Source organism: Symphalangus syndactylus, chromosome 16 (assembly GCF_028878055.3).
Source record: "Symphalangus syndactylus isolate Jambi chromosome 16, NHGRI_mSymSyn1-v2.1_pri, whole genome shotgun sequence".
Lineage (NCBI taxonomy): Eukaryota > Metazoa > Chordata > Mammalia > Primates > Hylobatidae > Symphalangus > Symphalangus syndactylus.
The window spans coordinates 54,474,553-54,498,346 of NC_072438.2; the positions used below are offsets into that span (position 1 = coordinate 54,474,553).

General features: G+C 35.1%; 1 protein-coding gene across 3 annotated transcripts in view; it reads right to left on the minus strand.

Moving 5' to 3' along the window:
• Positions 1-23,794, minus strand: part of NFXL1 (nuclear transcription factor, X-box binding like 1) — a 72,982-nt gene that overhangs the window by 39,637 nt on the left and 9,551 nt on the right. For all 3 annotated transcript variants that reach the window (XM_055246564.2, XM_063619493.1, XM_055246566.2), the window contains exons 4-15: positions 23,616-23,725; positions 21,581-21,711; positions 17,727-17,905; positions 17,322-17,483; positions 17,120-17,220; positions 16,331-16,445; positions 14,874-14,998; positions 12,556-12,678; positions 8,997-9,087; positions 4,297-4,417; positions 3,915-4,074; positions 2,772-2,863 (exon numbers count right to left, since the gene is read on the minus strand). In XM_055246564.2, coding sequence (XP_055102539.1) covers positions 2,772-2,863; positions 3,915-4,074; positions 4,297-4,417; positions 8,997-9,087; positions 12,556-12,678; positions 14,874-14,998; positions 16,331-16,445; positions 17,120-17,220; positions 17,322-17,483; positions 17,727-17,905; positions 21,581-21,711; positions 23,616-23,725 — 1,510 coding nt within the window. The remainder of the gene's footprint in view (positions 1-2,771; positions 2,864-3,914; positions 4,075-4,296; positions 4,418-8,996; positions 9,088-12,555; positions 12,679-14,873; positions 14,999-16,330; positions 16,446-17,119; positions 17,221-17,321; positions 17,484-17,726; positions 17,906-21,580; positions 21,712-23,615; positions 23,726-23,794) is intronic.

Consider the following 23,794-nt stretch of genomic DNA (forward strand, 5'->3'; position numbering starts at 1 on the left):
CATAAATGTTTATAGCAGCTTTATTCTTAATTGCCAAACTTGGAAGCAACCAAAATGTTCTTCTATGGTAAACGGATAAACAGACTATGGTAGCTTTATGCAATGTATTATTATTCAATGATAAAAATAAATGAACTACCAATCCATGAGAAGATACAGAGGAACCATAAAACCATACTGCTAAGTGAAGAAGCCAGTCTGAAAATGCTATATACTGTGAAAATGCTATATACTGTATAATTCCAACTATTGACATTCTGGAAAAGGTAAAACTACAGAGACAGTAAAAAGATAACGCGGTTGCTAGGAGTTTGAGATGGGGAGGGGAAAAGAAGGTTGAACAGGTATAGCACAGGGCATTTTTAGGGCAGTGAAACTATTCTGTATGAAACTATAATAGTAAATACATGACACTATGCATTTATTAAAACCCACAGAACCATATAACACAGAAAGTAAATCCTAATGTAACCTATGGACTTTAGCTAATAATAAAGTACCAATATTGGTTCCTCAACTGTAAAAATTGTATCACTAATGAAAGTTGGTAATAGAGAAAACTGGTATGGGGGCACACATAGGAACTCTCTATACTTTCTTTGCAATTTTCTCTGTAAACGTGAACACATTCTTAAAAAATAAAGTCTATTTAAGAAAATAAACACATCATTTCCCTTTCCAGGGACTGGCTTAAAAAATGGTCTAATGAAATGTCAAAAGAGTTCTCCTGTAGAGCTTTGGAGAAGTTTCCTTACCCTTTAAAAAAAGAAAAGAAGAAAAGGAAAAGGTGATGATGATGACACACAGAAGGCTACACATTTCCATTTCTCCCTTTGGAAACTTTCATGTCTGGGTTGAGAAGTTAACAGAAAGGCAAACAGTCTGAGGTCAAAGATGACACACTGAGGATAACAAAATGGAAAGACAATCTGAGCTTTTGATGATGTGTGATTGAATGAACCAAATAAATCAACTATAGAGCTACTCTACTTCCAGTCTAATTGTGTGAGGGATAAATGTTACTGCACTTTTTATTTAGGTTTTCATTTAGATTTTGTAGTTTCTACTGTACAAATCTTATATTCTTTTATTGAATTTCTTAAACAAAATGTTCTTTTCAGGCTATTAAGTGTAATTGTTTTCTTAATTTCACTTTCAGTTTGTTTGTTTCCAGTGTACAGAAATTCCACTGGCTTTGTATAGTGATGTTTTCTACAACAGTAATGAACTCATTAAGTAACTCTAATAGCATTTTTGAGGACTCCTTAAGACTTTTCACACACAAGATCATGTCATCTGAAAATACAAATAGTTCTTCTTTATTCCAAGTAAAAAGACATTTTTAATTTCTTTTTCTAGCCTAATTGTTCTGGCTAAAAATTCTAGTACAATCTTGAAAGAAGTGGCAAGAGCAGCCATCCTAGTCTTGTTCCTGTTATTAGGGAGAAAACTTTTAATCTTTCACCACAATGTATTATGTGAACTGTGTGGGCTTTTCACAGATGCCCTTTATCAGGTTGAGAAAATTATCTTTTCTTCCACGCTTTTTGAGTGCTTTTATCAAGAAAGTGTGTCAGATTCTGTCAAATGCTGTGCTACATCCTGAACCTGGAAAGAGAAGGTTGCAGTGAGCCGACATTGAACCACTGCACTCTAGCCTGGGTGACAGAGACTCCGTCTCAAAAAAAAAAACAGGCTAAGGAACTCAATGGTAATTAGGTACTTATGACCTAATTACTTAGGTAATTATGACAACATTTTCGTGCCTATGAATTATAATATCAATGTCTCTTCTGTTTCTCTCAAGGAAAAATTTTAGGCCACTAATAATTCTAACTTAGAGATACTTGCAACAACTTGGTTCCTCATAACTTAAGTCCTCAGTAAAAGAGTAGTCTCAACTGAATACCTACATGAAAAACCTCTCTGCTAACTACACAGCCCTCCTCCATTAAATCTACAGACTAAAATTACCCTATTTGTGCATACATCTCCTAACAACACTTTGCTTCCCAACTTGACTGTGTGACCAATATACAAAAATATACATGCTATTTCAACTGGGAGGAATGTTGTGGAAATGAAAGCTTTTAGAATTAAAAAACAAAAACAATCCTCTCTTTAAAAGACCAATACACCAGAAATACCAATGTTTAATTTGTCACCTCAGTTGTAGACAACAGCCCCTTTTCTAATTTTATGTTGCTTCTCAGCATTCTGCGCTTTTTTCCCTATACTCCATAACCTCTGCTGGAAGTATAAAAAATTCCAGGATTCTGTATTACTGTAGGTTCAGCTCCTTACAGCTCAGTCCCAGTCATTCACTGGCCCATCCAGGAAACTACTTCCTCTCATTTCCAAGGCTTCCTTTAAATATTCCCCCAGTTTGCCTTATCTAAAACCTGGCTTTCTTCTGTCTTCAGGGAGCTTACACTCCAGTATGGGAGTCATCAGGAAAACTAACAAATGATGTTCCTTGGATTTGTTTTTGTAATTGCATGCACAAGTTGCTATGGAAAGCTAAGAAGGGCATCAAACTCCAACTGGGGGTAAAGACTCAAAAAAAGATATCTATAGTAGGTTTATATGTTAAGTAGGACAAACATGTTTGAAAAGAAAGAAGGTTAACACAGACAGACTAGTTGATAGGCTAGGCCTGAAATAATAATGAACTGAACTAAGAAAAAACAGAGATTGACTTCAGATACCCTTCAAGCTATGTCAAAAGTTTTTTGTTTTTTTTTTTTTTTAATTCAAATTCTAATACTTACATAGGAATAGGGACTTGACATGGAGGACACGGTAATGCAGTCTGAATAAATGCTGGCTCAGAAGGCTGTTCCCAAGGGCCTGTAGGCTGGTGCTACAAATAAAATACATAAGAATGTTAAGTCAGAGGTATTAAATCATATGGCCATTTTAAGAATCTAAGAAAACAGTTCCATGTATCCTCTGCTCAAGCAGGTTGAAATTTTTTCAAATAATCAATAAGTTGTGCTTACTGAAATATTTCATTTTATCTGTATTAAATGTTCCCCTCCACACACATTTGGTATTAATAACTGAGACAGAATCCAGTTTATAAATGGTAGAACAAAGGCAGTGTAGCCTCCTTTGCTTCCAATAAGGAAATGAGAAAAACAATTGTAAACTGTAACATCTACCTATTGAATATAATCTCCATTATTTTACTCACTGTTGTTCCTCAGCACCTAAAAAAATGCTTGATATTTAGTAAGGGCTCAATAAACGTTCATGAGGCTGGGCTGGGCATGGTGCCTCACGCCTGTAATCCCAGCACTTTGGGAGGCCAAGGCGGGCAGATCACTTGAGGTCAGGAGTTCAAGACCAGCCTGATCAACAAGCTGAAACCCCATCTCTACTAAAAATACAAAACTTAGCTGGGCGTGGTAGCAGGCACTTATAATCCCAGCTACTCAGGAGGCTAGGGCATGAGAATCACTGAACCCGGGAGGTGGAGGTTGCAGTGACCCAGATCACACCACTGCACTCCAGCCTGGGCAACAGAGTAAGACTCCGTCTCAAAAAAAAAAAAAAAAATTAAATAACTAAAAATAAATAAATATTAAATATTAAAAAGTGAACAAATCTTTAAAATAAGGTTATAGGAGATATCTATAACCCTAAACCACAATAAATGAAGGAGGACTGCCAAATTCATCTATATCATGATCATAATGTAACTATCACACTGTATTTGCAAACATTGGTTTCACTCCTTTTCTACACGTGAGTTGCTTAACACAAAATCAAGTCTTGATTACCTTGTACCCTGCTCCAAGCACAGTGTTTCCCAATAAGTGCTTAATCATTGCTCATTGAAAAACTAAGTAAAAGCAAGAAAGTACAACCCACAGCAATGCACTATTTCTCTAATAGCATTATTACCTTACCCTGCCAGTCTGCTTTATTAATGCTTGATCATGACACGGAGCAGGACACAAGTGACCACATTTCTCCAAAACTTTTTGGCAAGGTTGATGACATGGTGGACAAGAGCCAAAGTGACAGCGATGTTTTTCTTGACTTGTATGATGACAAGTTGGTGGTCGACTAAATCATAAAGTACAATTTTCAAAAATTACTTTTAGTCATTGAATAATTACATCTAAAGGACAATTATCTATTTACATATCTTCTGATTCCATACAGAATGAGTATACTGTGAATATTAATATTTTAAAACACTAAAGCAAAATTAAATTATTAAAAGGCCAATATGAATTTAAATTTGTACAACATCAGACGGACGCTTGTGCAAAGCTTCAAACTCACCTGCATTGCTCCTTGCACTTGGGTGGTCTTGTGGTACGTTCTCGGCCACAGGGCACTGTCACCTTTGTATTGCCACAATTACACTTCACATCTATGGTTTCTGGGCAGGGATAGCAACTGCCTGAAAAAAAAAAAAGTCTGACAATTAAAAAGTTTCCGTAACTACCCAAATCCCTATCAATGGTAAAATACATAAATTTAGTATATTCACACAATGGGATACTCTACAACAAGAATGAAGAAACTACAACAACATGAATGAATCTTACCACAAAACATTGAGCCAGACACAAAGAGTACATAGTGCATGATTCCGTAAACAAGAAAAACTAATCTGTACTGTTCAAAATCAGAGTGATAGTTATGAAGGATGCAAGGAAGGTGTGGAAAATTCTGGTAATGTTCTGTTTAATGATGTAAGTTTTGGTTACCTGGCTATGTTCAGTTTGTAAAAATTCAACAAGCTGTATACTTTTTATTTGTAATACTTTTCTCTATTTTTTTTTTTTTTTGTAACAGGGTCTCACCCTGTGCTCAAGCTGAGTGCTGTCGCATGATCATAGCTCAGTGCAGCCTCAACTTTCTGGGCTCAAGCAATCCTCCCACATCAGCCTCCCAAGTAGCTGGGACTACAGACACATACCACCATGCCCAGCTAATTTTTGATTATTTATAGAGATGGAGGGGTCTCATTATGTTGCCCAGGCTGGTCTCGAACTCCTGGACCCAAGCAATCTTCCCACCTCAGCTTCCCAAATGCTGGGATTACAGGCGTGAGCCACTGCACCCAGCCCCTGATTTATAACACTTTTCTCTCTGTACACTGGTACCTCAATAAAGTTTTAGACATTTCTCTAAAATGTGCTGAAACTTCTGTTCTAAATAACAAATTTAACACATTACTCATTCAAAACTAAAACAAGCAAAAATGGATTTAAGTCTTTGGAAAATTTAACATTAACAATAATATCGCTGGCCTACTTTCATACATCTATCCAAGTACACAATTTTTAGATGAATTCCCAATAACTTCTTTCTCATGACCTGATATTGGTTAGTAGCAAGTACAGTCAATTTTACATTAATTGTACTTTCTGGAAGACTAAGTATTAAGCCACCATTTTAGGATATAATCCCAAATAGATCTCTTCTAAACATAAAAAAAAAAAAAATGTTATTTTGGTTTCAGCTTTTTACACTCTTTTGTTATGGGTTGGCAGAAATATAAAAAAACAAAATCAAAGAAATCTTTAAAGCAGGCTATAAAGTTCGCTCCAAGAGGTTCTGTCATCATCTGAAGGGCTTTCTTCCACTCTAGTTTTCCCAGTAAGGAACTCTATCAGAAATGAAATAATGAAGGAAGAAGAGTTTTCAACGAAGAAATGAGTATCTTAAAGAGACTGTTGCCTAGGTGTCAGGACCAAGCAAAACATGAACCGGGAGTTAACCTGATAAAAAAAGATTAAAGATGGACAATATCCTGGCTTAAGTGCCTCTAGAAGTTCAAAATAGTTCCCTAAAACAAACACAAATTAAGAATTATAATTCAAATAATGAACATAGAAAAAGAGAAAATTAGAGGTAAAACATTGTAGGGTCAAACATAACATTTATTATACAAAACACCAAATGTGTTTTGACACATATATTCTTGATGTTAATGCAAGTCAAGTTATCCTAACCCACGTATCAAGTTTTATTTTTATTTTACCTAAAGAATGACTACAAGTTGTATTTTTAAAGTTGATAGTGATATTTAAGTCGGTTCTCATTTGGCATATTATATCAGTTTCTATACTTAACAATGACAATTTTTCGTTCATCTTCAGCAGAGGAACTTACCAAACATAACCTTTTTGTTATTCTAAACAACAGGATCACATTTTTTAAAATTAAATCTTGAAAATAAGGGATAATTTCTCTGAACAGTCTCCCTACTGACCAACAGAATTCATTATAATTAAAATAGCTTCCATGATAATACTTTCAAAATGAAAAAATAGTATAGGGAGACTCTAACTATACTGACCAATACCAGTTAATAGCCAAAATAGGCATGATTTGGGTAGTTCTGAAACTATAAACACAGATGATCCTGAATTTTAAAAAAACTATAAATCGGCTGGGTGCTGTGGCTCATGCCTGTAATCCCAGCACTTTGGGAGGCCGAGGCAGGCAGATCACGAGGTCAGGAGATCGAGACCATCCTAGTCAACATGGTGAAACCCCGGCTCTACTAAAAATACAAAAATTAGCTGGACGTGGTGGCATATGCCTGTGATCCCAGCTGCTCGGGAGGCTGAGGCAGGAGAATCACTTGAACCGGGGAGTCAGAGGTTGCAGTGAGCCGGGATCGCGCCACTGCACTCCAGCCTGGTGACAGAGAGAGAATCTGTCTCAAAAAACAAAACAAAACTATAAATCAAATTTTCATATACCCACAACACAAACATGCAGTTAGTATATTCCCCCTATAAATTACTGTATAATTCTGATTATGAAGGATTCTAGAATGATGGAAAAATGGTATGAAATTATGATTCCACATTCTTTTTAACTGTAGATGAAACAAATATTGACAGTTGCACAACAGCATCTTCCACATACTTTACATCAGGGAAAATTTTGTTGCGACTAATAAGCTTTTTTAGGGGTTAATAGAAATCTATCAAAACAAAACAAAAAAACACCACTCTACCAAAAAATATCAAAACCTGAATCTGATCAAACCTCTAGATCCAATTAACAGGTTATCAAAAATACAGAGGACAGAGGAACATGTTAAATAATACCACAGAGATGCAATCTGCAAAACCCAGACTCTGAGAAACTAAATAAAGCAACCTAGTTTCTTCAACAAATAAGTCACAAGGGGAAAAAAGGAGATAGAGGATGGAAATTATAGATTAAAAGACTTTAGAGACAAAACCAATTACAACGTATCAATTTCATTAGGTTTTTGAGTCTATAAACTGATGTAAAAAATGAAGTTATTTATGAGACAACAAGAAATTTGAAAACCAGAAATTTGCTGATATTAAAAAATATGTTAACTACATTTAGGTTAAGAATCCATCTTTTAGAGACAAATACTGAAATATTTATGGGCTTTGCTTCACAAGAATATGAGACAGGGAAATGCTTCCAACACTTCTCCAGTAAGTACGATATTTGCTCTAAACTTTTTGCAGATACTCTTTATCAGGTTAAGGATATGTCTATTTCCAATTAAATTTTTATCTTATATAGATGTTAGACATTTATCAAGATGATCTCATTCCTCCTTTGGTCTTTTAATGTGGTAAATTACATAATATTAGATTTACTACTGTTAAACCAGTTATATCACAGAGATGTAGTTTGCAAAAATCTGCAAAAACTCAATGGGTCAGTGATGTAGTGACTATAAAGGAAAATAAAATCTTTCTAGTGTTGGTGACAGCATACCTGAAAAACTATTTCTAAACTTCACTGGCAAATCAAAGAACACCTACAGGAAATGTCTACAGGGTAAATAGAATCTGACACTTTTCCTAATGAGGAAGGAATGTAGTATAATGGAAATATAAACACTGGGTTCACATCCTGACTCTGCGACTAGTTCTATTAAACTCGGGCCAATAGTCTCCTGGCCTGTTCCACATATAAATAGTAGTTCCATATACGCTGCAGGATTTCTGAAAGGATAGGGAGATCAACTGAGAAACAGTTCAGTAGTTTGTTCTAGGTATTAAACTACTAAGTGGTAGAGTCTAGGCTTCAATCCAGGATTTCTTACTCTAAGTCCACGATCTTTCCAATACTGTATACCATATCTCAGTAGATTCCATTTCATATCAACATAATCCAAATGAGTGAAGTTAACTCAGTTTTTAATGTCTAGTAATAACTTATAACATAATTCTCAAAGTATAGTCCAGGAACCCTAGTGGTTCTTGAGACCCTTTCAGGAGGTCTGCAAGGTCTCACATGCATAGTTTTCCAGAAGCTAGTGAAAAGAGATATCCATAGCAGACTGAATGCAGAAGCATATATGAGAATCCAGCTATTTTCTGTTAAGCTAGACATTAAAGACATTTGTAAAACATATTACTTGTATTAAGATATAATGGGTTTATTATTGCTGTTTTTTAAAAAATAATAAATATTATTACATTTTATTTTAATTTCAAATACAATAAATGTCAATGAATAAAACTCACATTAACAAAAGCCCTTTGGGGACCAAAAGAGTGTAAAGGGGTCATGAGATCAAAATGTTTAAAAATCACCAGCTTAGGACATTATCTAATCCTTTACTAGATTTAATTACAAATAAGTATATAAAATTCAGAATAAATAAGGTGTTCAAAACGCTATGAACACCTTCATTGATTAAAAAATTGTGTGGGGGAAGTTAGGAAGTGGGAAAACAATATGGTGTTATAGAAAGGACAATACTTTTATATACAGAAATTCTGGGTTCAAACGTACTAGACATTTCCCTGAGTAAGTTACCGAACGCTCTTAAGCTTCAACCTCTTTGCCTATAAAATAGAGACACTGGCAAACTGCCTTACCTTCTTCTCAAGGTTAAGAGAGTCAAGTGAGATAAATAATGACTATAAAACACTATTTCAATACATTATATTGAATATTGACAATAAAAAAAAACACTACATCACTACAAACATAAAATCATAGCTATTATTAAAGTTTACCTCTGTGACAGACAGATGGACACTTATGGTTTCTACATCCTAAAGTCCGTCCACAGTTTTGATCACAAGGTGGACAGTTTCCAGGGCAACACTAAAGAGAAAGCAATATATAAAGAACAGGTAATTCAAAAACCCATGAATAATAGCCATGTCATTACTAGTTACAGAACTTATGGAAAGCAAAAGATATACTTTTCACTAAAAGAAGTATTCAAGAATATCAACATTCTTCTGGTAAGTAAACATACTTCACTAAGAACTTATGATGACCTAATTTAACAAATCAAGCTAAATTTTCCTGACTTTCAGTTAATTATTCTATGATTCAAAACATTTCCATCAGATAATTTCATTCCTTTATCTATGCAGAGACTAACAACACTAACCAAAGGAATGTCAATTCAGGAAAACAATTAGTCTGGTTTTTTAAAAAATTTAATTAAAATCAATTCAACGTATAGATTCATTTGGCAGTTATTTATTTTCTTTTTCTTTTTTTCTTTTTTTTTTTTTCTTGAGACAGGGTCTGGCTCTGTTGCCCAGGTTAGAGTGTAATGGCACAGTCTTGATTGACTGCAACCTCCACCTCCCAGGCTCAAGCCATCCTCACACCTCAGCCTCCTGAGTACCTAGTTCTACATGCTCTCCCCACCACACCCGAGTAGTTTTTGTATTTTTGGTAGAGATGGAGTTTTGCCATGTTGCCCAGGCTGCTCTCAAACTCCTGAGCTCAAGCAATCTGCCTGCCTTGGCCTCCCAAAGTACTGGGATTATAGGCATAAGCCACTGCTCCTGGCTTCGTTTGGCAGTTATTTTCAAACCATAGATTAAGAGACTAAAGAAGAGAAGCAGAGATAGGCTACCTGCATCCAGCTTTCTTTGTCACTTCCCTGGTTTCACAGACACTTCTGTGTCTGTGAGAAATATAGCTATCTATGACCTGTCCTAATTTTTCAATCATGGACACCAGTCAACTACTTCAAGTCTATATTGCCATCTTAACTCTTTCCTTAACTTCTTACTTACCTAACTTTGGAAAGGAAATACAGACTACAATTGTCTTAAAGAAACTTAGGGTTGTAAATAAGAGTAAGTTTCATTATATAAAAATAGCTAAAAACAAAATGTACATTATTAAAAAGCAATTAAGTCAATATAGTTTATTCTAAAAAATTAGCCAGGCATGGTGGTGCATGCCTGTAGTCCCAGCTACTCGGGGAGGCTGAGGCAGGAGAATTGCTTGAAGGAGGCGGAGGTTTCAGTGAGCCGAGATCACACCACTGCACTCCAGCCTGGATGACAGAGCAAGACTCTGTCTCAAAAAAAAAGGCAATATAGTTTATTCAATTAGACAAATGTTTATTAAGTAATACTATGTGCCTATCCTATCACTTTGCCAGTGGGGGAAAAGGTTATGTGGTCCATGACTTGAATAAGCCAATAGAGACTTCTGTTTTGAGTTATGATGGAGTAACAACAACCAGATTTACACTCCTGTCTCAAACCACTAGAAAACCAGATAAAAGATATGAAGCTACAGTTTTGAGATATTAGATAATGAGGCAGCACAGATGGCAGTCCCTAACAGAAGGGAAACAAACTAGGTAAGTCTTGCAATGCTATCAGCTTACACATGAAGACTTCTGGCTATAGCACAAGGAGGAAGATCATAAGCAGAATCTGGCTGTCTCATAAAGTTGAGTAGGCAAAATTCGTAGTTCAGAGAGGCCAGTGTGGCTAGAATTTGTGCAGAGAAGGCAGCAGTACAGAAAAAGCTCTGAAGAACTCCAGAAAGAACTTCTTGGGTCTTTGGCTGAGTACTGGTCTGTATGTGTGTGAGAGGAAACAATCCAAAAGCTGAGAAAGAACCACTGGAAGGAGAAGGCAGAATAATTTCAAGAGATCACACAAGGCTGGGAAAAAGTCTGTGTTCCTTACAGCCAGAGTAGAAGGACCTTCTAATACCTGGGCATCAAGTAGAGTACTTAGAAGACCTATTGCCCCAGTAATGGGGCCAAATTAGCCCTAAACAAAAGAGTGTTCTGGTCACACTTAAAAATATCAAGCCTCTGAAAGAACACTTTTTGAAAAAAAAAAAAAAAAAAAAAAAACAGTTTTTGAGTAACTTAACTTTGTCCTAGAATAAGGCTTAAAAATATTTAAAGAAATACAAATAAACAAAAAGAACCAGCACCCAAAAATGTAAAGTTCATGTCTAGAAACAATCAAAAATCATCTAGCAGACAAAGAAGCAGGAAAACATAACCCCAAAAAAGCAGAAAAGTCAAACAGAAACAGACTCAGAAATGAGAGATGACAGAATTAGTACACAGGGATATTAAAACAGACATTACAAATATAGCCTATCTCACATTCAAGTAGATAGAGGAAGCATGAACATGCTAAGGAGAAACACGGAAGATATAAAAAAGACCCAAATCCAACTTCTAGAGATGAAAATACTCAAATTCTCAGATGAAAAACACAGGATGGGATAAAATGCAGATTAGACAATGCAGAAGAAAATTAGCAATGTTGAAGACAAAACTATATAAAACAGAAACAGACTGAAAAATAAATATAGTATCAGTGAACTTAGAAATTCAAGCAGCATATAATATACATGTTCTTGAAGTCTCAAAAGGTGATGGGTAGGGAAAACAGAAAAAAAAAATCTGAAGAAATAAAAACCAAAAATTTCACAAATATAATAAAAACTATAAACCTACAGATCTAAGCAGCTCGATGAAAACTAAGTTAAGAAACATAAAGAACACCATACCAAGGAACACCAGAAACAAACTGCTGAAAACTGGTGATAAAGTTAAAGATCTTAATAACCAGCCAGACAAAAAGAGAAACAATCAGTACAGAGGAACAGATACAACAATCACAGCATACCACTTACTGGAAAAAATGCAAGCTAAAAGATAGTAGAGCAATACCTTTTAAGTATGGGGGTTAAAAACTGCCAAACTAGAACTCTAAAGTAAAAATATTTTTCACAAAGACTAAAGAAAGGTATATTCAGACATACAAAGTTGAAAGAATTCATGGCCAGCACTACTAGAAATGTTAAAGGAACTCCTTCAGAATAGAAACAAAAATGAAATGTGATGGAAATGTGAATCTATACAAAAAGATGAAAAACACCTAAGCAAGTATGATGATAAATATCAAAAATTACTTTTTCTTATTTTTTCAAGCTATTGAAAAGATAACTGATTATTTAAAGCAAAAGTAAAGACAATGTATTTGGGGTTTATAAAATACACAAATATAAAACATGAAAATCATACATTTCAGTGATCAGAAATATCAAGCTGAGAGGACAATGCACAGGACAAGAAACTATTCTCATTTGAAAAAATTGGTACAATTCCCACTAGCACAAAAATTATCTAGATTAAGGTTCATCTAGAACATTTATTAATATATTAAAGCAAAGCGTATGCCTGAACATTTGAGAAACAATTCAAGACAGCACTTATTGTGGGCCCAAAACGGAGAAATTCAATATAGTCTTTAAATCAGAGGTTTCCAAGGTTAATACACAAACCTTTCTTCTACATTGATGCTTCTGACAGTCACGCATCTTAACACACTTAGTTTCACACAGATAAGGTTTATGACAAGGCATTCGTTTTGTATGCTTTCCACAGCGACAGTGCTTTTCTACTTCCTGGAAGAATAAAAGAAATGCTATTAAAATTGATTTTTGTTAATATTTTTTCCTCACATTGCAACTTCTACAATTGTTAAAACATAACGAACAAAAATTTTAACACTAAATTTGTATAATAAACTTTATCAAAAACCAATTTGAATTTCCTAAAACATTTGCTTATATCTTACTTTGTTCCAAAAAGGACTTCATATAAATTTGTTATTAAATTTACAAAACTGATATTGAATAGTAAAAAAAAAAAAAAAAAAAATCACATAATAAAACCACTTACATTTCATTACAACCATAACATCTGCAACTCTTGTCTCAGTAAAGCCAAAAAAACTAGATTATCTAGTAAGCTAACTTGTGGACTTGGTACTCTGGTCAAAACCAGAATGACATATACAACTTTAAAGTCTCAAGTCTAGGCCTCTACTGAAGTCTTGAACACTCGAAGTCACCCATGAGGGCTGGGATCAACTTCTTATGAACTCCAGTTAATGTTGATATTTTGACCTACTCTCGTTATAATGAATGTTCTGAATAGCATCTAAAATGAGGAATCCTTTCCAGGTTTTCAATTTACATTGCTAAGATTCATCAGAGGAATCACTATCTATGGCAGCTATAGCCTTAGGAAATGTATTTCTTAAAAAATAGAACTTGAAAGTCAAAATTATTCCTTGATCCATGGGCTGCAGAATGGATACTGTGTTAGCAGACATGGCATAAAAACATTCATCTCTTTGTACACCTCAATCAGAGCTCTTGGGTGACCAGGTGCATTGTCAATGAGCAGTAATATTTTGAAAGGAGTATTTCCTGATCAGTCAGTCTCAAGAGTGGGCTTATAAGCATGCCATAAAGATGTGCTGTCCATAGATGTGCTGTCATCTAGGCTTTGTTGTTCCATTTACAGAGCATAGGCAGACTAGATTTAGCAAAATTCATAAGATCCCTAGGATTTCTGAAATGGTAAATGAGCACTGGCTTCAATTTAAAGTCATCAGCTACATTAGCCCCTAAGAAGAAAGTCAGCCTATTCTTTGACGGTTTGAAGCTTTAACTGTGAAAGTCCTATATGGTATCTTCATATTTCATCTCAGTTTGAAAATCTTTTGTTTAATGTAGCCACCTTCATCAATTACCTTGGCTAGATCATCTGGATAACCCAACAGCTTCTACATCAACACTTGCTGTTTCACCTTGCACCTTTATATTATGAAGAGGGCTTCTTTCCTTAAACCTCATGAACCAACCTCTGCTAGTTTCAAACTTTTCTTGTGCAGCTTCCTCACCTCTCAGCCTTCACAGAACTGAAGTTAGGGCCTTGCTTTGGAGTACTTGGCTTAAGGTAATATTATAGTTACTTCGATCTTGTTTGCAGACCTCTAAATCTTCCTCCCTATCATCAATAAGGCTGTTTCACTTTCTTAACATTCCTGTATTCACTGCAGTAGCAATTTTAATTTCCTTCAAGAACTTTTCCTTTGCATTCACAACATGGCTAATTGATGCAAGAGACCTTTCAGCCTACTTCAGCTTTCAACTTGCCTTCCTCACTAGCTTAATCATCTCTAGCTTTTGATTTAAATGAGAAATGTGCGACTCTTCCTTTCACTTGAACATTTACAAAAGCCATTGTAGGGTTATCAATTGGCCTAATTTCAATATTGTTGTCTCTCAGGGAACAGGAAGGCCCAAGGAGAGGGAAAGAGAATGGGGAACGACTGGTCAGTAGAGCAGTAAGAACACATGCACAACATGTAACCATTAAATTCACTGTCTAATATGGGCATGGTCTGTGGCAACCACAAACAATCACAATAGTAACATCAAAGATCACTGGCATAACAGATATAATGACAATGAAAAAGTTTGAAATAGTGCAAGAATTACCAAAAGTGACAGAGACATGAGCACATACTGTTGGAAAAATGGAGCTGAAAGACTTTTACAAAGGCTTACCATAAACCTTCAATTTATTAAAAACGCAGTATTGGCAAAGCACAGTAAAGTGAAATGCAATAAAACGTGGTATGCCTGTACTCTCCTGCTTCTTACCCTAATATTAGGTCACTAAATTCATATAGATCATGACACAGATGTATATGAAAATAAGTAATAGAAAACAACCACAGGACAATCTCATTTGATATATTATGATAGGTAGCTCTTAAAAGTAATTATTACAGGAGATGACTAACTTGTCTACATGTTTCACAGGGACCTCGGTGACAACGCTGTGAACATCTATGGATTCCGCATTCAAGTACTTTGTCACAACTGTCTCCACAAGTTGGTACATCTTCTGTACAAGGCAAAGAAAACTCTAAAAACATACAAAAAGTCAAGGTTAATAATAAGAGACATTATTATTAAACATCAACAAAGTGCCATGTTCTTCAGGCTCCCTAAGGAACGCTATCACTTTCAGACTATAAATTTTTGTATCCACATAATCATTGGGAAAAATTAACTTTAATGAAAATAATCCCTAATATTTGTGAAGTTTATGATTTTTAAAAAGAAATTTGACACGTTACCATCCTCAAGAAACACATTTTTATGGGCTGTCTACTTCAGAAATAGTTTATCTAAAGAAATGAGTAAAGACTACATAAACCATTCATGAATTTTCCTAATGTAAAAATTTGTTTTAAAAAACTTGCTCTGAACTACCCCACAAAGACAAAAAGAAAGATTTAGTCTTTAAAACACTGTAAAACTCAGGCCAGGTGCAGTGGTTCACACTTATAATCCCAGCACTTTGGGAGGCCGAGGCAGGAGGATTACTTGAGGCCAGGAGTTCGAGGCCAGCCTGGGTAACATAGGGAGAGCCCATCTCTACAAAAAATTTTTTTAAATGAGCCAGGCATGGTGACAGGTGCCTGTATTCCCAGCTACTGAGAAGGCTGAGGCAGGAGGATCACTTGAGCCCAGGAGTCTGAGGCTGCAGTGAGCTAGGATCACACCACTGCACTCCAGCCTGGGCGACAGGATAAAACCACCTCTCTTAAAAAACTGTAACAACTACAAAATTATAAAACTCACCTTTAACATAAACATATTGTGACAAGTATTAGTAGTCTTATACATATGATGCTGTTATTTGTGGAGAGTCAAAAAAGCTTACTCAAAGTGCTATCCTACTATGCTATATCTCAAAGCAGCCTAAAATAAACTCACCTATAACCTATTACATAATAATGACAATAGCACAGCCTCCCCTATTATCAAACCCCACCAGACTGGTACATTTGTTATAACTGATGTACTTACATTGGCACATCATAATCACCCAAAGATCATAGTTTATATAAGGGTTCACTCATGGTGTTGTATATTTTATAGGTTTGGACAAACGTATAATGACATATATCCACCATTATAGTATCACACAGAAGAGTTTCCCTGCCCTGAAAATCTTCTATGTCTCTCCTATTCATCTCTCTCTCTCTCCTCAACCCTTGGAAGCCATTGATCACCACAGTTTGGACCTTTCCAGAATGTCATATAGTTGGGGGCTTAAATTTTGTAGCTTTTTCAGACTGGCTTCTTTCATTTAGTAATATGCACTTAAGTTTCCTGGAGGACATCTTTTGAATGTCTTTTTATGGCTTGACAGATCATTTCCTATATATTAAAAAAACACAAGTCTTACTTGATTTCTGACATGGACAGAACCTTTTCCCAGATCGAGGACATTCTCCACAAGCACCAACATGGCAAACTTGCTCACATGTATGATTCCCACATGGCAGTGTTTTTCCACATACCTAAAATGAAATGCAATAAACACTAATGAAGGATTTAAAAGTTAACAAAAAAAGACTTCATACAAGACACAATCCATTTTTCAATCACACATAAACAACTGCTTTATGTCCCTCATATTATTTTACTTTATATTTTATACAGGTGTCATACATATGTATATACAGATACATATATACATATGTATACACACACATATATTTCTTATGCACCAGAAAGTATATTTTAAAAATACAATACGGAAAAATCTACATGCAGCTCCATATGGCCATTCACCAAGGAGTTCTAAGTGGCATTAAAACCATGCCAATTCTAGGACAAGCAACCTATAAAATCAATCTTACTTCCTCAATTGGATTAATTCAAGAAGCAGGGAGGGGTGCTGGTTGAAGAGAGGGGAAAGAGAAGAAGGGGACAAGAGCTAGCAAGAAAGCGTACAAATGTAGTGAATCCAAAATTCAACAAATAGCCGTTACTTTGAAAAAAATTTTTCCTCCAATAATGAAAAATGATATTTAATTTAAAAGTAGTTTCTTAAAACATGATATAATTCATCTGAGTTGCTCCTCTTCCTTGCCTTTTATCCAACTAAACCTGATTAGCCTTGCTGCTTTCTAGGTTGTCTATGCTTTGTGTATTCTTTAATACCCACCCCTCGAAATGCATATAAACTTACTTGATCACAGTGCCATAGTGGACTTGCACAACTTCTTTCAGCTACTTTTTTGCCACAGACACACTTTTGTCTACTAACTCTTGGACAAGGCTGACAGCTTCCTAAAACCAGAATGATAAATTAGCACAGAAACATAAAAGCAATAAAGATTGCTTTGACTTTTGCTTAAAGTCAGAAAAATCTAATGGGTATGGCCTTTTACCTGCATGACAAGGATTTTCACACTTATGTTGCCCACAAAGCAACTTCCGTCCACATGGCAACTGACAAGACCATTCCTTGGCACTGCACCTACGAGGGATAGGTTTTGCTTTCTTACAGTAACAAGTAGTTGTGACCATCTTTGGACAAGGAGGGCAGGGACCTGGAATTCAGTAAAAGCAAAAAAAAAAAAAAAATCTGAAGTCAGAAACTAAAACTTTCAATTTCTACACCTATCAATAATTTCTAGAACTTTTTTTACTGATACTTTACAAAAGGCAATAACTTTCAATATTTTCTCATGGCAAACTTAAACTGTGAATTCAACTTTTACAATTTTTTTTTTGCCTCAAGATAAGAAGAAATAATCACCCACAAACAATTTAAAATGCAATATATAACTCACCTGGATGACAGAGAAGTAAACACTTATGGCCACAAGGAGGTTTAAATTCACGCTCACATACTTGGCCACATGAATGAGGCACAAGCCACGGATCTAAAGGTGGATCTTCTACTTTTCCACAATAGCAATAGTACCTACTAGGTGTTTCAGATCGTTTGTATTCAAACCTACATTTTGGACTACAAAGAAGAAAATTATTAAAGCTAACTTCACCTTTAAAAGCAACATGAGAGAAGAAATATACTTAGTAACAGAGTATATTCTGTTAAATTAGTTTTATGTTAAGGAACTCTGCTCCATCTTTGTGTTAGTGAAAAAACAAGATCTTATTAAAATCTATTTCAACCATATAGAACAGCACTGCACAATACAATGTGCTGAGATGATGGTACAGTTTTATACCGGGATTGTCCAATACAGTAGCAATTAGCCACATACTGTGAGCACTTGAAACGTGGCTAGTGCTTACAACTGAGGAAGGAATCAAATTTCTTATAATTTCTAAATATTGAAACAGCTACATGTGGCTAGTTACCATGAATTAGACAGCACATATCTAGAATACAGCTACAAAAAGAAACATTAGTTTTCTACTAACCACCTGAACTTTATTCTTGAGGAATTCACTCTGCTTTTCATAAAGCTCAACTTTTTAAGTTTTGTTTTGTGGTTTACAAATAAACAAAATATATTAGTAACAGCAAACAGAAGAGACAAGTCAGGTTATAGACAGGCAATACCGCAAGAAACATGACTACAATTTAGAATTAAGGGGGAATAAACTTGAAAATAAAGAATTTCATAATTCTCAACATCTAGCACAAAAAAACATATAATTCTTTTTTTCTTCTTTTTTGAGAAAAAGTCTCACTCTGTCACCCAGGCTGGAGTATAGTGGCGCAATCTCGGCTCACTGCAACCTCTGCCTCCTAGGTACAAGAAATTCTTGTGCCTCAGTGTCCCAAGTAGCTGGGAATACAGGTGCACGCCACCATGCCCAGCTAATTTTTTGTATTTTTAGTAGATTCAGGGTTTTTGCCATGTTAGCTAGGCTGGTCTTAACTCCTGACCTCAAGTGACTCACCAGCCTTGGCCTCCCAAAGTGCTGGGATTACAGGCGTGAGCCACTGTGCCCAGCCCAAAAAAAAGATATAATTCGAATGTGCCTAAGTCAAAGAAAAGTTCAAGTACCATGAAAGACTTTAAACTTCCACCATTAAAATAAATAAGTTTTGGTAGTAAAAGTGTTAACCTTCAGCTCTACCAAAAATGTACTTGTAGATCATCATAGATCACTCCATTCTCAAAAGATGCTCTAACCTTATCTCCCAGACAAATGAGTATAGTTAGTATATTATACTAGAAGTTTCAAATTAACATTTAAATTTCTTTTGTATCATATACAAAATATTTTCATTGTCATGAGGACATGTTGTTTCCAAATAAATGCCACATAAATGCTCAAAATAACCAAAAGATATTTGTTCTTGTAATGAAAAATCAAAAACAAAATACTAAGTTCATCTGCCTCTGGAATAAATAACTGGCACTTTGTTGGAAGAGTTCAATTATTTTTTATTAAAAGAAAAGTGTTTACTATTCCTTTAAGCTAGTGTGGAGGGGCTATGTACTTTTAATAAGCGTGGGTATGGATGACTAATAGGCAACCCAACATACCTTAACACTGCCCATCAGCACTGAAACTGAACTGGCCCAGTGAGGGTAACATGTGCAAATGTATGAGTTTTATTTTAAATAATGGGATGCCGACAATGAAATGTAATTATGCTAGATCTTCTTCATTAAAAAGCAGTATCTTAGTAGAAACCTGTATTTTAAATTTTTTATTTCCATAAAAAACTTAAAATTATTAACATTTTACCAAATTCTAGCTCCATCTTGATGAGGATTAAACAAAATGGGTTCTTAACCAGAATGGTCATTTATTTTCTTAAAAATATATGAAATATGGAATGCAAAGTATATGGCACAGCTGATTAAACTGTTGTTCCTTTTAAATTAGAAGTAACAGTACATTTTTTTAACTGATCCTTTCCTCTTCTGTGGCAAAATGACTACTTAAAACAGAAGTGAGAAGAGCGAGGGTAAAAAAATATATATACATAAGGTTTAAATCTCTAAACTAACAAGCTGGAACACCTGGCTTAATTCCGTACCTATTAGACACTGAAATTCCTCCACCACAAGTAAACAATATGCAGGAGCAAAACAAATATACTTGGAAATGTTAAACAGTTTCCAAAAAGTGTGCATTCAATGAAAAGAAAAATAATATTTCTAAAAGCAAGGTCATAAGACATAACTCAGCTGGAAGAATAGAAAAAGCACTGAATTTAAAAGTAAGAAATCCTAGGTTTCAATTTTTGGCTCCACTACTTAAGAGTGAGGAGCCAGAAGTCATTTCCCTTCAATTAACTTCAATATCCCCACTGGTAACAGGAGAATAAAATCTCACTGATTGCTGAGAACTATTTTTACATACTCTTCTAAAAGTAACTAGCACATCTAAATGTTTTTAAAAACTATACCACTGGCCAGACGCAGTAGATCACGCCTGTAATCTCAGCACTTTGAGGGGCCAAGGTGGGTGGATCACTTGAGGCCAGAAGTTCAAGACCAGCCTGGCCAACATGGTGAAACCTCATCTCCACTAAAAACACAAAACTTAGCCGGGCATGGTGGCAGGCACCTGTAATCCCACCTACTCTGGAGGCTGAGATGGGAGAATTGCTTGAACCCGACAAGCAGTGGCTACAGTGAGCCGAGATCGCACCACTGCACTCCAGCCGGGGCAATACAGCAAAAACTCTGTCTCAAAAAAATAAAAATTAAAATTAAAATTGAAAAAAAAAATTTAAACATAAAATTAGTTACTAAAGTTACAAAATGTGACCACACAGAGCCCATGAAGCTTATGCTTCATTACTTTGACAGTCAATCTACCTCTCTGGGCAGCCAATATGAATAAATTCCTTATTGTCTTTACTTAGCAGAGGTATAAAATTCTACTCTCCAACTCTTTCTGGAAATATAACAAAAGTTCTCAAGATCAAATAATCATCAATAATAAGCAAAACCAATAAATGTAAAAAAATGATACTGTATAATATACACCTGCAGTTTTGAGATTTGGGAGGATAAAACTGGGAATCTTATAATCAAAATACATTAAATGATAGTCTTGTACAATGTAATAATAATGCATACTCATAGAATTCTGGACAAGAAGATCACAATTATGAATGATTCTCAGTCCTACAGAAAATTGAAAGTCCTTTCAAAGGATAATTAAGGAATTGTTTTGCAAAGGAAAAATTAAGTCTGGGTGATTTATTAGTTATCAAAAGGAACTAATAGTTACACAAATTCAAACTGAAAAAAACAAGCCTTTATCAAGATTCCACATCTTCACACACCAAATGACTAATCAAAAGCCCAACATGGATATTGAAACCACCAATAAAGCAACTTAGAACCTACAATTTTCATTTATTCTACAATTTAATAATCCAATTAGGCCAGGTGCAGTGGCGTGCCAGCCTAGTTGGCACTTTGGGATTTTTTGGGGTGGGTCACCTGAGGTCAGGAGTTCAAGACCAGCCTGACAGACATGGTGAAACCCCATCTCTACTAAAAATACAAAAATTTAGCCAGGCATAGTGACGGGTGCCTATAATCCCAGCTACTCAGGAGGCTGAGACAGGAGAATCTCTTGAACCCAGGAGGTGGAGGTTGCGGTGAGCCAAGATCGCCACTGCACTCCAGCCTGCATGACAAGAGCAAAACTCCATCTGAAAATAATAATAATAATCCAACTAATTAGAAAAAGTTACCAAGGCCAGGGATAATCTCTCTTTCCAAAATCATCATCAGTCACAGAAGATACAAGAAACTGGCTGTCTTTAGCCCACTTCTGGATACAGGGCATGTGAAATATACAGAAACATCCCGAACAGCTCCAAACCTAAGACAAAGGTATCAGAAGTTAATATATGTTAATTTTTCTTTGTTAATTGTAAAATAATTTAAAATGAGTATCACACTAAACTATTTTCAAGAGCCACCTAAGGATTAAAGAAAAAAGGTCTTTCCTTCCAGTATAATAGAAGAACTGTTTCATGGGAAATGCATTTAAATGTAGGATACTTTAAAGAAAATTATTATTAATCACACAGATTCATTCAGCTAGAAATAATTACTGCTAACATTCTGGACAATCTCCAAATTTATATATATATATTTTTTTCACACTTTTAAAAAATGAGGTCATACTATAATAACTGAAATGTAACTTTATAGTCTTTTCTATAAGCATATTTAGAGCTATACATTACATCATGTAGACTTAAGTACTTAAATTTCTTGTTGTTGGATGATTATTTCCAAGTATAAATAACACTACAAAAGAATCCTTAAACATAAATATGTACATAAATCTCTACATAGCCCTTTTGTTATATAAAACCTATTAGTCTAACACCTAACTAATGCTAAATTCTAAAAATTAGGTAATCAAAAAACAAGAATATACATAATTTAAAAGCTTAATAATACTAAATTCATTTTTAAAACCTGCCAAACACTTTGATAAAACTGATAAAAATCAGTTCCCCTTTCCTTATAACATTTTACAACTGTTTGATAAAATCAGACACGTAGCATATTGCATGAGCTAACAACAGCATTAAACAGCCGACTTCTTAGTTTGGGTTACCCCCAAAGCAGTATCTAAGAACTTGGATGCAGGAGTAAGGGGACTAGACAAGAAAAAGAAATGCCAATGAATGGCATATGGTTGAGCTGATTACCACTAAGGGCCACAGACGTTCAATCCTACAGGACCCTCTGCAGAACCATGTAAAACACGCCTTGGACTGCCCAGCCCCACTCGCTAATGGAAAGGAGGTTGGGGCATTCACCTACCAACTCCTTGTGGTGCAATGTTGCTGCAAGGGGCTTTAACTCCCCAGTGCTTCTGCACTATACCCATGTACTAGCTAAGTCAATTTCCAAGAAGAAAATTTAGAGGTGGAAAAAACGCACACACACAGCAAGTGTTTAAAGTGGGTTTGTATCTGCACGCAGAGACTATGCATTCCCTGCAGCTGAAATCAGAGTAAACCAACTAGATATGACTCTAGGCACAAAAGGCATCTATATCTGCTATACTCTTCTATCCAACCAGAGCATGTTAAATTTCTGATTCACTCTACATGACCAAACTATTTCATCTGACTTCATTTGCTTTCTCTAGGCAATGCTGCTATAATAGCAGTGAATTAATCTAAGGTCTAAATGTTGAGTCTTTCACATTCAGTAATCACTTCTTAATTGCTTCATTAATGCCCTTTTAAATTTACATATATATATCTTTATCACTAGGCCATATCTCCTCCAAGGACATGAGTTTTGTCTGAGTCTCGCTCCCCACTGACCCTCACCATTTCCCAAAATGCCTTTAACACAGGATATGCTAACTAATTAAGCCAAGTTCTACTTTCTTGAAGATAGGGACAGTATCTTTTTCCAAACCCAATAAAAGTAATAAAATATAATACATTTAACATTTCACTTTTGTGGGAACTCTAAAGTACAGATGCTAAAAATGTTCTATCAAATCAACATTTGCATTAAAACTGAAGACAACTAAGTTATATCAATAGTGCTAAAAATACTGCATACTCATTTAGTGGTAATTTTTTTTTAAATTACAGATTTTAAGATGAAGATCAATTCATATACAAAATTCTCAAATGAAGCATTTTTAAACAAAAGTAAACAAAAGAATAATAAATCGTTAAGTATTGTAAGTGCAAACTAAGATATTTTGGGGAGACACATTAATATAAATAAGGAGGAAAAACTTACTGCTTGGTTTCTCTTCACGGAAGCAATACAAATTAAGCATGTCATAGCCCCTGCTTGAAAAGCTTCATTTACATATTGTTTTGTTCGCTCTAATTCACGTGTATCTCCATCTGGAAATTTAAAGATTGAAAATCTCACCCTAAACAACATCTGAAAATAACACAAATTCACTAATAGCA